This window comes from Hemiscyllium ocellatum, chromosome 31, assembly GCF_020745735.1.
Source record: "Hemiscyllium ocellatum isolate sHemOce1 chromosome 31, sHemOce1.pat.X.cur, whole genome shotgun sequence".
NCBI classification, from domain to species: Eukaryota; Metazoa; Chordata; class Chondrichthyes; order Orectolobiformes; family Hemiscylliidae; genus Hemiscyllium; species Hemiscyllium ocellatum.
In genome coordinates, this window is record NC_083431.1 from 24,028,392 (window position 1) to 24,042,654 (window position 14,263).

The 14,263-nt window shown below is 43.4% G+C and overlaps 1 protein-coding gene and 2 non-coding genes across 3 annotated transcripts; all 3 read right to left on the reverse strand.

The window, feature by feature from the left end:
- Positions 1 to 7,182: 7,182 nt before the first annotated feature.
- rpl23a (ribosomal protein L23a) lies at positions 7,183 to 13,030 on the reverse strand. The gene is made up of 5 exons (XM_060848061.1): positions 12,938 to 13,030; positions 10,749 to 10,929; positions 9,698 to 9,874; positions 7,864 to 7,933; positions 7,183 to 7,247 (listed from the first exon to the last, which is right to left on the reverse strand). Exons 1-5 carry the CDS (start codon positions 12,960 to 12,962, stop codon positions 7,233 to 7,235), a joined length of 468 nt encoding a protein of 155 aa, XP_060704044.1. The 5' UTR covers positions 12,963 to 13,030; the 3' UTR covers positions 7,183 to 7,232.
- Positions 8,005 to 8,074, reverse strand: LOC132830624 (small nucleolar RNA SNORD42). The gene has a single exon (XR_009646404.1). It is a non-coding gene; the product is annotated as a small nucleolar RNA SNORD42 (small nucleolar RNA).
- LOC132830625 (small nucleolar RNA Z17) lies at positions 10,027 to 10,097 on the reverse strand. Its single transcript, XR_009646405.1, has one exon. It is a non-coding gene; the product is annotated as a small nucleolar RNA Z17 (small nucleolar RNA).
- Positions 13,031 to 14,263: the final 1,233 nt, after the last annotated feature.

Sequence of the window (14,263 nt, forward strand, 5' to 3'; positions counted from 1 at the left end):
CTTTGTACACCCCAATCCAACACCAGCATCTCCAAATCTTTTGATTTGATATTTTCCTCATTGAAGGTACTGAAATGTTGGCCCTGCATATACGTCCCTACAGTGACACATCCCACTTAGCTATATCCAGTTTAAGCACTGCACCAAACCAAAAGGTAGATTTTTTTTAAAAATCGACCTGTTCAGACATCCTCTGACAACTGGGACCCAAGTGCCCCTCAGAAAAGGATTCAGTGCTTTCCCCACAGTTTGTATCCAGGCATTATGGATTATAATGGTACTCCCTTTTCAACCCATTAGAATCAAAAGACATACAGCACGGAGAAAGGCCCTTCGGCCCAACCAGTCCATGCCGAACATGATCCCAAACTAAACCAATCCCACCTGCCTGCTCCTGGCACTACCTATCCAAAATGTCTTTTAAACATTGCAATTGTACCCACACCCACTGTTTTCTCAGGATGTTCATTCCGCACAAATCATCCTGTGTTAAAAAAAAGCCTCATGTCTTTAAATCTCTCGCCTCACCTTAGAAATCTGACCCTTAAGTCTTGAAATTCCCCGTCCTACGAAAAAGACAACTACCATTAACTACCTACACCTCATGACAAGGTTTGAGAAGATTCGTAGCTCAGGTTGGAGGTTCAGGTTGAGGTTTGCTCGCTGAGCTAGAAGGTTCATTTCCAGACGTTTCATCACCCTACTAGGTAACATCTTCAGTGGGCCTCCAGGCAAAGCTTTGCCCAGGGGCCACTGATGATGTCTGCTGAAAATGTGTTGCTGGTCAAAGCACAGCAGGCCAGGCAGCATCTCAGGAATAGAGAATTCGACGTTTCGAGCATAAGCCCTTCATTCCTGATGAAGGGCTTATGCTCGAAACGTCGAATTCTCTATTCCTGAGATGCTGCCTGGCCTGCTGTGCTTTGACCAGCAACACATTTTCAGCTGTGATCTCCAGCATCTGCAGACCTCATTTTTTACCCACTGATGCTGTTACTAGTAAGGTGACGAAACGTCTGGAAATGAACCTTGGCAGCTCAGTGAGCAAATCTGCTTCCAATATCTACATCTCATTTTATAAATTATCAGATCATCTCTCAACCTCCTATTCTCCAATGAAAAACATCTCAGGCGAAAGTAAGGACAGCAGATGCTGGACATCAGAGTCAAAATTAGAGTGGGTCTGGAAAAGCATAGCAGGTCAGGCAGCATTCAAGGAGCAGGAAAATCGACATTTCAGGCAAAAACCCTTCATCAGGAACAAAGCTGAGCGCCTCCAGGGTGCAGAGAAATGGGAGGTGGGTGGGGCTGGGGAAAGGTAGCTAAGAGTACAATAGGTGGGATGGAGGTGGGGATGAAGGTGATAGGTTGGAGAGGAGGGTGGAGCGGATAGGTGGGAAGGAAGATTGGCCGGTAGGACAAGTCACGAGGATGGTGCTGAGCTGGCAGGTTGGAACTGGGGTAAGGTTGGGGAGGGGGAGGGGGAGGGGGGAGTTGAAATGAGGAAACTGGTGAAGTCCACATTGATGCCCTGGGGTTGAAGTGTTCCAAGGTGGAAGATGAGGCGTTCTTCTTCCAGGCATCAGGCAGTGAGAGTGTGGTGGTGGAGGAGGCCCAGGACCTGCATGTTCTCAGCAGAGTGGGAGGGGGAGTTGAAATGTTCGGTGGGGTTAATTGGTGCGGGTGTCCTGCAAGATACAATAAATTACATTTGTGAATGTGCAGGTGAAACTTTGTGGATGTGGAAGGCTCCTTTGGGGCCTTGGATGGAGGTGGGGGGGGGGGGGGGGGGGGCGGTGAGAGGTGTTGCAATTCCTGCAGTGGCAGGGGAAGGTGGGTTGTTGGGGGTCATGGATCTGACCAGGTAGTCACAGAGGGAACGGTCTTTGCTGAAAGCGGATAGGGGTGGGAAGAGAAATATCTCTCTGGTGGTGGGGTCCGTTTGTAGGTGACAAAATTGTCAGTGGATGATGCGGTTTATGCCAAGGTTGGTGGGGTGAAAGATGAGGACCAAGGGGTTCTGTTCTTGTTGCCGTTGGAGAGGTGGGGTTTGAGGGCAGAGGTGGGGTTTGAGGGCAGAGGTATGGGATGTGGATGAGATGCATTGGAGGGCATCGTCAACCATGTGGGAGGGGAAATTACAGTCTTTAAATAAGGAGGCCATCTGGTGTGTTCTCTGGTGGAACTGGTCCTCCTGGGAGCAGATACGACAGAGGCAGAGGAATTGGGAATACGGGATAGAATTTTTGCAGGAGGTAGAGTGGGAAGAGGTGTAATCCAGGTAGCTGTGGGAGTCAGTGGGTTTGTAAAAAACAGTCGTCAGTGTTGAGTCAGTCGTCAATGATGGAGAGGTCCAGGAAGGTGAGGCAGGTGTCAGAGATGGTCCAGGTGAAGTTAAGGTTGGGGTGGAATGTGTTGAAGTTGATGAACTGCTCAACCACCTTGCAGGAGCACAAAGTGGCATTGATGCAGTCATTAGTGTAGTGAGGAAGCGTGTGTGTGGGGGGGGGGGGAAGAGGAAAGAGGTGCTGGTGTAACTACGCAAGACTGACTGTTCTACATAGCCAAAGAGACAGGCACAGCTGGGGCCCATGGCTACCACGTTCGTCTGGATGAAGTGGGAGGATTCGAAAGGAGAAATTGTTGAGGGTGAGGACCAATTCAGCCAAACAAATGAGTGTCAGTGGAAGGGTACTGGTGGGAATGTTCGGGAGAGGAAGAAACTGAGGACTTGGAGGCCCTGCTCATGGCGGAGGGAGGTGTAGGGGGATTGATTGTCCAGGGTGAAGATGAGGTGTTGGAGGTCAGGGAAACTGAAGTCTTGTAATTGGAAGGGCGGTGTCTCGAACATATGTGGGGAGTTCCTGGACTAGGGGGGGAATAGGACAGTATCGAGGTAGGTGGAGATGAGTTTGGTGGTGCAGGAGCATGCTGAGACAATGGGTCAGCTGGGGTGGTCAGGCTTGTGGATCTTGGGAAGGAGGTAGAATGGGTGGTGCGGGGTTCCCGGACTACGAGGTTGGAAGATCTCCTGAGGTAATGAGGTTGTGTATGGTCTGGGAGCTGATGGTTTGGTGATGGGGAGTGGGAGGAGGAGGTGTCTTCGAGTTGGCACCTGACTTCAGCAGTGTAGAGGTAAGTGTGCTAAACTACCACTGCACCCCTTTTATCCACTGGTTTGATGGTGAGGTTAGGGCCTATCCAGCCTTTAAAACTCAAACCTTCCATACCCAGCAACATCTTGGTAAATCTGTTCTGAACCTTCTCCAGCATGACAATATCCTTCCTATTAACTGGATAGCCAGAACCAGACAGTAATCCAAAGGAGGCCTTGCCAATGTCTTGCACAACCTAAACATAATTTCCTTACTCCTATACTCAAAAGGACTAAGCAACAAAGGCAAGTGTGCCAAACACCTTTTCAACCAGCCTGTCTATGAGACAAACTTTAAAGAATTATATACCTGAACCCTTAGGTCCCTATGTTAGATTAGATAGCTTTATTCGATTCCCTACAATGTGGAAACAGGCCTTTTGGCCCATCTAGTCCACACCAACCCTCCGATTAGTAACCCACCCAGACCCATTTCTCTCTGACTAATGCACTTTGGGCAATTTAGCATTGCCAATTCACCTGACCTGCACATTTTTGGACTGTAGGAGGAATCCCACGCAGACATGGGAAGCATGTGCAAACTCCACACACAGTCACCCAAGGTTGGAATCGAACCTGGGACCCTGGTGCTGTGAGGCTAACCACTGCCCCACCATGCCGCCCCAACAGTGTTCTATACCACTACCCAAAAGGAGAAAGTGAGGACTGCAGATGCTGGAGATCAGTCAAAACATGTGGCATTAGAAAAGCACAGCCTGTTAGGCAGTGTCCGAGGAGCAGGAGAGTCAATGTTTCTAGCATAAGCTCTTCATCTCCTGCTCCTTGGATGCTGCCTGACCAGCTGTGCTTTTCCAGCACCACACTTTGGGTAGTGCTAAGCCCCACCCTTGTTCGTTATACCAAAATGCAATACCTTGAACTCCATTTGCCATTTTCTAGCCCTGTGACCACTTGATCAAGATCCCTTTGTAAATCTTAGAAAACCCCTTCACTGTCTACAGTGACAATTTGTGTCCTCCATAAACTTAACCACGCTTTCAATATTCATCCAAAATCATTTATATAAATGACAAACAAGAGGTCCCAGAACTGATCCCTGTGCAACAGTGTTGGTCACAAGCTTCCAGTCTGAAAAGCAACCCCTCACCATTACTCGTCTCCTGCCATTAAACCAATTACATAGCCAATTGGCAAGCTCACCCCAAATCCCATGTGTCCTAACTTTTCTAGCTAGTCTACCATGCAGAATCTTGTCAAAGGCTCTACTAAAATCCAAATAAATGTCTCCTGCTCGGCCAATTTTTGGTAACTTCCTCACAAAAGTTAAGTTTGAGAGACACTATTTTCCTTGCACAAAACCATACTGACTATCTTAATCATTTTTTGCCTCTCAATGTCCATAAATCCTATCTTTTTATAATCACCTCCAACAATTTACCCACAACCAAAGAAAGTCTGACAAGTCTATAATTCCCCGGTTTCTCCTTACAACCCTTCTTAAAGAAAAGGTACATTAGCCACCCTCCAGCCATCAGGCACCGCACAATTATAGATGATGCAAATATTTCTGCAAGGAGCTCTCGTAATTTCCTCTCTCTCTTCCCACAACTGGGATACGTTGGATAAATCTCTGCGACTTGATCTATCTTTATATCATCTAAGACCTTCCAAATTTCCTCTTCTCTAATGTGAGCTGTTTTTTATCTGCTTTCTCTAGACTCTACTTCTTCATTAACACCATCAAGGTTCCCATTTTCTTTATGCCAAATAGGATGCTGCATATTATGCATTACCCGCTCACTCAGAGGAATGTTTCTGGTGATTAATAACCTAGAATGGTAGACCAACAGTGAGCTAGCTCTGGTCCATTTGATCAATTATTGATCTGGATGTTTAGAGCTGCTAAGCTCGACTCTCAACCACCAAGACTCCCAAAGTGAGCCTGAGTTTAATTGTACACTAGACACCTAATCTATAGACAGACAATAGGTACAGGAGTAGGCCATTCATGATCATGGCTGATCATCCTCAATCATATCCGGTTCCTGTCTTATCCCCATAATCCTTGATTCCACTATCCTTAAGAGCTCTATCCAATTCTTTCAAGAAAGAGTCCAGAGATTTGGCCTCCACAGCCTTCTGGGACAGAGCATTCCACACACACACCACTCTGGGTGAAGAAGTTTCTCCTCAACTCTGTTCTAAACGGTCTACCCTTATTTTTAAACTGTGTCCTCTGATTCAGGATTCACCCATCAGCAGAAACATGCTTCCTGCCTCCAGAGTGTCCAATCCTTTAATAATCTTGTACATCTCAATCAGATCCCCCCTCAGCCTTCTAAACTCAAGCGTATACAAGCCCAGTTCCTCCAATCTTCCAGCATAAGATAGTCCCGCCATTCCAGAAATTGACCTCGTGAATCTATGCTGCACTCCCTCAATAGGCAGAATGTCCTTCCTCAAATTTGGAGACCAAGACTGCACACGATATTCCAGGTGCGGTCTCACCAGGGCCCCATACAGCTGCAGAAGAACGTCTTTGCTTCTATACTCAATTCCTCTTGTTATGAAGGCCAGCATGCTATTAGCTTTCTTCACTGCCTGCTGTACCTGCATGCTTGCTTTCATTGTCTGATGTACAAGAACTGAAAATGTGTTGCTGGAAAAGCGCAGGTCAGGCAGCATCCAAGGAACAGGAGATTCGATGTTTCGGGCATAAGCCCTTTTCCAGCAACACATTTTCAGCTCTGATCTCCAGCACCTGCAGACCTCACTTTCTCCTGATGTACAAGAACATCAGATCTCGTTGTACTGCCCCATTTAGGTAGTAATCTGCCTTCCTGTTCTTGCCACCAAAGTGGATAACCACACATTTATCTGCCATGCATCTGTCCACTCACCCAGCATGTCCAAGTCACCCTGTAATCTCCTAACATCCTCCTCACATTTCACCCTGCCACCCAGCTTTGTATCATCAGCAAATTTGCTAATATTACTTTTAATACCATCTATATCATTAGTGTACATTGTAAAAAGCTGCAGCCCCAGCACTGATCCCGGTGGCATCCCACTGGTCACCGCCTGCCATTCCGAAAGGCATTATCACTACTTTGTTTCCTGTCAGCCAACCAATTTTCAATGCAAGTCAGTATTTTGCCCTAACGTTGCTCACTAACCTCCTATGTGGGACTTTATCAAAAGTCTTTCTGAAAGTCCAGGTACACTACATCCACTGGATCTCCCTTGTCCATCCTGAGTTACATCAAAAAATTCCAGAAGATTAGTCAAGCAGGATTTCCCTTCATAAATCCATGCTGACTCTGACCTATCCTGTTACTGCTATGCGGTAGAACATTAAAAGCTTGTGACTACAGCCAGATTTCTTATGCCAAACATTCTTCAGCTAAGTGAGCTGAATCTAAAATGCTACCAGAGGCACATCTATAGTGAAACAGTCTGCCAAGGTAATGACAAGTAGGCTAGTTAGCTTCCCTGGAAACTACCACGAACTCAGTCCAAAAGTCTTTTACTTGAAAATTACAGGAGTACAATGGCAGAAAATCTCAGCAATTAAGGGGAAACTGTAGAATTTGTATGACCCAAAATTTAAACTAGCATTAGGACTTTATAGCCACTGAAACTGCTATTCAGCAGGAACACATGAATTAATATGCAATTCTTTTGGCTGTCCAAATACCATCCACTAATCTATTATATTTCCTCCCTAAACCTTGCCAACTTTTCCCCTAAAAGGTGCTCTTCAAAATTCAATTGTAATCTTTAAATTACAGCATTAACACCAGAATACAGGCGCTAGTTCGGTTAAGACAGAAACAGAGAGGCCAGAAAATAGGAGGAAAGAAAGTGTTTATCTTCAAAGCTACAGCAGCACAAGCGAAAGGTTCCACAGCAGACAAACAAAGCAGTAGTATATCAGCAGATATAGGATCAACACATGCAACAGTACATAAATTCTTAATACTAGTAATGTTAAAATAAGCCGTCTATATGAGTTAATAAGATTGCTCCAAATGACCAAGGAAAAACTCAATGTACACTGCCAAAAGAACTTTTAAAAATTTTATTGAAATATTTTACAGTTCTTTGTGAAGCCAGTTTAGATGATGCCAATCTGAAAAACAAAACAAAAAAATCAGTGAGCAGGAGCTTATCTAAGCTAAGAGTATACAGTATAACATTCTATAATAGCCATAGAAGACAAACATAACCTTTCCAGTACTGGGAAAGTGCATATACCAAATCTCTTGCACATATTGTTAGTTACCATACCAAAACATTGCACTTTTGTATACACAGTACAATCACACAACAACTTTTTATCATGTACATAAAACTAGTAGGGGCATTTTCAATTAGTTGAGTAAACAGTGGCATCACCTCAGCTCTAAGTGTCATCTGATCATAAGCTACCATGGGAAGAACACAAACAAACAGAGGGGTCAGATGACATTCTGCAGAATCTCTCTGAACAGAAGCTGCTGCTGACAGACAGGAATAAAGTTTGCTTGTTCCGTGTCTGAATTTCCACCGGGTGCTTCGGTTCGCTCACACAGTCCAAAGATGTGCAGGTTAGTTGGATTGACTGCAGTAAATACAAAGTTACAGGGAGAGGGTGGAGGGCCATGACTGGGTCTGATCCTCCTCAGAAAAAAGGTGCAGACCTGATGGGCCAAATGACTTCTCTGCATTCTATGCAGGAAAACAGCAAAACAGAGAGAGACCTTTACCTTATTAGCAACATCCAATGCATCGTAGTCTGGGGCCAGTCGCACATATGCTTTCTTTTCACCATCAGGCCTGGCGAGAGACCAATCATTACAAACCAGAGACAAAAACAACAGATAAATACATAACCAAACTTTATCATTGTGCATCAGTGGTTCCTTTGAATCAAATTCTTCACATTGATCAGGTGAAACAGTTTCCATCATTTTGCACAAGGAATTCTACACAACTTTATGGTTCTAACAAATAATAAGTAAGGTTTGGATAAAGACTCAAGGTTACACAGTATATTTCAGTCTTTCAGATCACCAATTCTAGCCTCTTTATTTTGCAAACATCTGCAAAAATCATCCTGTCTCTTCAATTCAGAGCCCCAGGTTAAAGTTTCTGCAAAGCATATGCTTCCAGTTAAGAGTTTCAACTTCCTGCTTGGAGACCTGTAATATGCCCATGTCATTACTGAGAATGAGAGCAGAGTTCGTCCATATTTATGACTCAGCCAATATAACTAAAATATAAACCCTACAGATGACAATTTTTCAGAAATAATAAAACTGAATAATTTCTCTTTTACAACACCTCTTGTTAATAGATTAGATTTTTCTAAATAAGCTAGAAATCGACAACAAGGCATTTCAATATGTAGTTTATAATATAAACTCAAATTAAAAACTATATATCACTATGATTGTGCTCCAATTGATATTCCACACTAGCATTTAGAGTATGAAGACTCAGTGCATTTTTATTGAGTGAGAATATTTCACCAAAATTAGCCAACGAACAAGCTTGATAACCTATCGGACATCTAGAGATTTCATCAACTCGGTAGCAAATTCACAAATCATGTGGCATAGGAGAAGTCCATACCAGAGATCATCAGAAGCAATCTTTATGATGATCATAGCTGCCATAACTTTACCATGGGTTATTATAAAATAAGCCTTTGCTATTTGAGACCATGCAGAGTTTAAACTAGGTGGTATGGTTCCTAGAGAGTTTACTGTTACTTGTACTATACAAGTTTTACTAAGCAAAAGTTGTCAGTATTTCCAATTGTTAAAATGAACTCTCCAAATTTGGCACCACAAAAAAAGTTTACATAAAAATTTACCATCTCCACAGCACAGTAAGAATGGAATTTACATCTATAAATATCAAGATCCAGATTAAACCTGATCTTAATCTGCACAAAGCATTTTTTAAAAAAAACTCTTCACATAACCTTAGGCAGTGACTCCAATCTTTACTACTTTTTGGGTTACAATCTCTAAAATGGCTATATAAACTTCCTAACAATCAAGATCCACTTAAACCACTTCAGAGAACTTGTAATATCAGTCCTGATGGTCAACCAGTGACTCATCTCACCAAAAGGTGAATGCACAACCAGATATTTTACTGTAAACTAATAGGATACCCAATACAAATGAGGCATTTTAGGATACTGACTGTAGCATTATCACCACACTGATGGATGCTAAACATTACAGCCGAACCTATTCTCTGAAATGGTGCAGATGAAAGTAAAGTCCAGTGAATAAAGCTTAAAAATAACCAGCCAATTTTACTAAAATCCTAGTGATAATGCTGCAAAACAAAAGATCAGACAAGCCCTGAATGAAGCTAGAGAACATTTAACAGAAAATCTACAAAATGCAGTGAGTATACTAAAGCATCCGTTAACCTAGTTAATTCAGGAATCCAATTTAAAGCAAACTTCCAAATTCAAGACACTGGTCCTCTGAATGTATCTCCAGTTTGAATATATTCTATTTTGAAAAGAACATCAATACTTAAATTTTCAGCATTCACATTTAATATTCTATTGCTCACCTGATAAGAGTGTTGACTTTAGCTACATCAATATCATATAATTTCTTGACAGCCTGTTTGATCTGGTGTTTGTTGGCCTTGATGTCAACAATGAAAACCAAAGTATTGTTGTCCTCTATTTTCTTCATAGCGGACTCAGTTGTCAGAGGGAACTTAACAATAGCATAATGGTCCAATCTAAAGATAGTATGCAGAAAAATTTGATTTGTTAAACTCTGGATCATGTAAAGCTATATAAAAGCTCTATTAGAAAACCGGAACGCAACATTTCAAAAGGTATTGCAAAGCATCAACCTAAAACTACACTGCCTGTTATCCGCAGAGTAAAAGGTGCATCAGTATAAAAGTGTGATAATCATACTCTCTCATGCTTTGATCGCTAAAAGACATCATTTGCACCAGATATGCTCCCGTAAATTCTTATCACAGATGAACAAACAAATATCCGAGCTCAAGCTATTGTTTTTCCTTCCAGTCAAAAAACAATTTACATGTAATATGCAGATAGAAATGGAAAGGTATAAAAGCAAAGTATCTAAATGTGGAAACACCTTCCTATTCCAAAACCTAAAGCGGAAGACTCGTCCAAGTGGATAAATCGGGTTTAACTATATTCTACTGCTCTGAATACTAAGTATCCACAAAGAACTCTTGACTCAGCATCCGAATTGGATTAGGGAACCTTAACTGGACCAACAAAATTGATTGATATCGGTAGATCGTAGATCAGTGAAAACCTCCACTGCAAGCACACAGTGAAAATTGAATTCTACTCAACATTTGGCTGCGAGGACCTCATACTTTGACAAGCAGCTTACTGCTTGGCTACTCTGGATTCCAATTGGACAGTACAGGCCAAATTGCACTCGGATTGGTAAAAAAAGTGTAAGTTCATTAATATGAAATGTTAACCTAATGTTTTCAGCATCAATAAAAGCAAGTGAGATGTTTCCTCTCCCCTCTAGAGAATGAGGATTTCCAATACAAGGCCGCACTACTATTAAGTGAAATAAAGTTTAATGAAAAGAAAATGAATGATTTGAAGACTTACTTGTTCCTCCTGGGTGCACTCTTTCTGGGATACTTGGGTTGCCTTCTCAGTCGGAGTGTCTTTGGTCTCCTGAAGGTAGGTGTTGTCCTAATTTTCTTCTGCCTGTGACTATGAACTCCCTTCAAAATGGCCTTCTTTGCTTTCAAGGCCTTGGATTTAGCCTCCGTTTTGGCAGGGACAGCTAAAGATGATAAGCAGTCTTTATTACTTGCAATAAGAACAAATATTCATTTCTAATAACTGTTACACATGACTTAAAATATCTTAGCAAATTTAGAACACTGTACACCACGAAATACGACTGGGTTAACATGGAGTATGCAAAATTATTACAGAGCTCAACACCTCAATCACGGAACAGTTTCTTGGGATGAGGAGCATACCATTTAAGCAGAGGTTAGGAAGATTCACTCAGTGAGCTGAATCTTTTGAATTCCTCATCCCAGAGGACAATGGAGACAAGTATTTTGAAGATAGATCACTGGATTTCTAGATAGTTGTTATTAAGCCACATGTAAGACAAAGCTAAAGTCATCATTGGCCTATAGGGCCATACGGCTGCTCTCTCATTAGAGACAACTGGCTGTGGTTTAATCCAGAGGTCACCACACCTCAGGCAAAGCAAAAGGTTGAGAAGGAGTGTCCTTCATGGTAACCTCTACCAGGGCTGTAATCGAACCCAAACTGTTGGCATCACTCTACACTGCAGCCAACCGAGCTAACCATCCCAGCTAAAGGATAGGTGGACCATGATAGGAAGAGGCTGAGAAGAGTCCTTCATGATAACATCAGGTGGTGCAGGCTTTGGAACCGGACTGCTGTTAAAACTATATAACAAACCAGCAATTGAACCAACTAAGCTCACCAAACCCCAATGAAACAAACAAACAGAATTGGGAAAAAGCGTTTTTGAGATAGAAAATCTGATATGATCTTGGAGAACAAAAAGGTCCATCTCAGGTTGTCATTAACTTTTGTAAATTTTACACCAAGGTAAAAATGACCAGACTGAACACAGAACATTACAGCACAGAATAGGCCCTTCGGCCCACAATGTTGTGCCGAACATTTATCCTGGATTAAGCACCTATTCATGTACCTATCCAATTTCCGCTTAAAGGCGAATTGTGCTTTCCATTTACTATTAGATCAACATTGCAATGAATTAATGTAGAGATTTAGATTCCCTAAACAGGCCCTTCAACCCAACTAGTACACACTGACCCACCAAAGAGTAACCCACCCAGAACTCCTATTTGCCCCTGACTAATGCACCTGACTCTATGGGCAACTTGAGCATGACCAATTCACCTGACCTGCACATCTTTGGACAGTGGGAGAAAACTGGAGCACCCAGAGGAAACCCACACAGACACAAGGAAAATGTGCAAACTCCACACAGACAGTCGCCTGAGACTGGAATCGAACCCGGGTCCCTGACGCTGTGAGGCAGCAGCGCCAACCACTGAGCCGCTGTACCACCCTAAAATTTGACTTGAACCCACAATCCCTGGCTTAGGAGGCCAGTGCCTTATCCACTAGGCTCAGGACACTCACAGATCCAGTTTTATCAATTATTACATTTATGGCTCACCAACTAGAAGCATCTGAACTGCAGAGTAGTAGTAATCGACACAGAAACATTGGCATCTGGCTGTAAGAACACAGGAAGCCAGCACCAGGAGGTGGAAAAGTCGATGTTCCGACCTGACTGACTTTGCTGTGTGTTCTTCCAGCTGGCCTAACATCCGCAAGGGTTTTGTTTTGTCTCCATCGGACAATGCGGGCCAAAATAAAGCTATATTCTAATCAGAGTTTTCAAACTGTTAGATTAATTACCACACTCGGGATCAATCTGGACCAGCCGAGACAGAGCCCTTGGACAGTCTAGGCCGGAATCCCCGTGACATTTCCCCTCTATTCAGGGCAGGTCAATCTACCACGGCCCTCGCTCGATGCCCTCAGACTCCCCCCCTCCTCCCCCCTCGCCAGCCTGAAACCCCGGGGCCTCAGGCCCTGCAGCAACCACGTTGGCGGGCGGCCCATGGGCAAACATCTCCGCGATTTAGAATTAACACGGAGTTAATCGGCGGCCCGTGAGGAAAACGCGAGTCTATCTTCCCCCCCCAAAGGCTGTTTGCCGAGGCTTGAAGGGACCCACTCCAGCGCCAGGCCCCTGAACCCCTCACCTTCCTTCTTCACCTTCGGAGCCATCTTAGAAAAAGAGGCTGCGCACGGGGTCGCCCGGGCTAAAGAGCAGGGAGTGCGGACATATCTCGCGAGAGTTTCTCCTCTGCCCTCGGAGAGTGACCCGCCGCGCAAAGCCCTATGGGAATTGTAGTCCAGTCTCGAGGTGTGTATAGTCTTTTACAGAAATTGATTTAGATTAGATTCCCTACAGTGGGGAAACAGGCCCTTCGGCCCAACAAGTCCACACCAACCCTCCGAAGCGTAACCCACCCAGACCCATTTCCCTCTAACTAATGCACCTAACACTCCAGGCAACTTAGCATGGCCAATTCACCCAACCTACTGTAGGAGGAAACTGGAGCACTCGGAGGAAACCCACACAGACACGGGGAGAATGTGCAAATTCCACTCACACAGTTGCCCAAGGTGGGAATTGAACCAGGGATCCTGGTGTTGTGAGGCAGCAGTGCTAACTGCTGAGCCACCATGCCATCCCTGGAAAATCTCAGCAGGTCTGGCAGTATCTGTAAAGAATTCAGAGTTAATATTTCGGGTTCGGTGACCCTTCTTCAGAACTCTTTTCTGGCTTGCTGATTGACTGGATCACTACTCCACTGATAGATGTTTTTTATGTGTAATATCTTGTATTATGATTTTTCATTATTGTGTTAGGATTAATCTCTGGAGCATTGAGACGTGACCCTGGGCCTTCTTGCTCAGAGAAGGTAACACTACCACTGCTCCAAAGAGCCCCTCTACAGCTCCAGTTACATTGCAATCTCTTCATATGCTCCAAAATATTTATCAAACACATCCTAAAGATTCTGTCATAAACAGATTCATCAATGTATCTATTGGCACAGACTTGCAGAAGTATGCACTGCTTTATTCTATGATGTTAATAATTCAGTTAATGTATTAAAAATCTGACATCTGCATCAACTGATGGCAATTGTTTCAATTATCATGAAAACTGACTAATTAATCTTTTCGTTTTGTAATTAAGGACTCCCATAGAGGAAATATTGCAGGAGTAAAGATGTCTTGCTGAAGTTGTACCCAGGATTGGTGAGAACACACAGAGAGCGCATTGTGTGCAGTTTTGGTCATGCAGGCTAAAGCAGGGTATGTTTGTCACGGAGGGAGTGCAATAAACACTCACTAAACTGATTCTTAAAATGGTAGGATTTTCCTAAGAGGAGCATCTATTCCTTCGAGTTTAGAAGACAATAGAGCTGATATATATCAATGGAACATACAATATTCAAATAGGCCTTGACAGGGTGGTTACAGGAAGGATATATCACTTTGCTGAAGGCTCTAGG

What these genes read in the sequence shown, in the direction of transcription:
- rpl23a (XM_060848061.1), bottom strand. Translation starts at nt 12,962, where the DNA reads ATGGCTCCGAAGGTGAAGAAGGAAG. An exon ending in AGTGCACCCAGGAGGAACAA is followed by an intron (nt 9,875 to 10,748) that starts GTAAGTCTTCAA and finishes TACTATCTTTAG; the next exon opens with ATTGGACCATTATGCTATTG. An exon ending in AAAGTCAACACTCTTATCAG is followed by an intron (nt 7,934 to 9,697) that starts GTGAGCAATAGA and finishes GTCTCTCGCCAG; the next exon opens with GCCTGATGGTGAAAAGAAAG.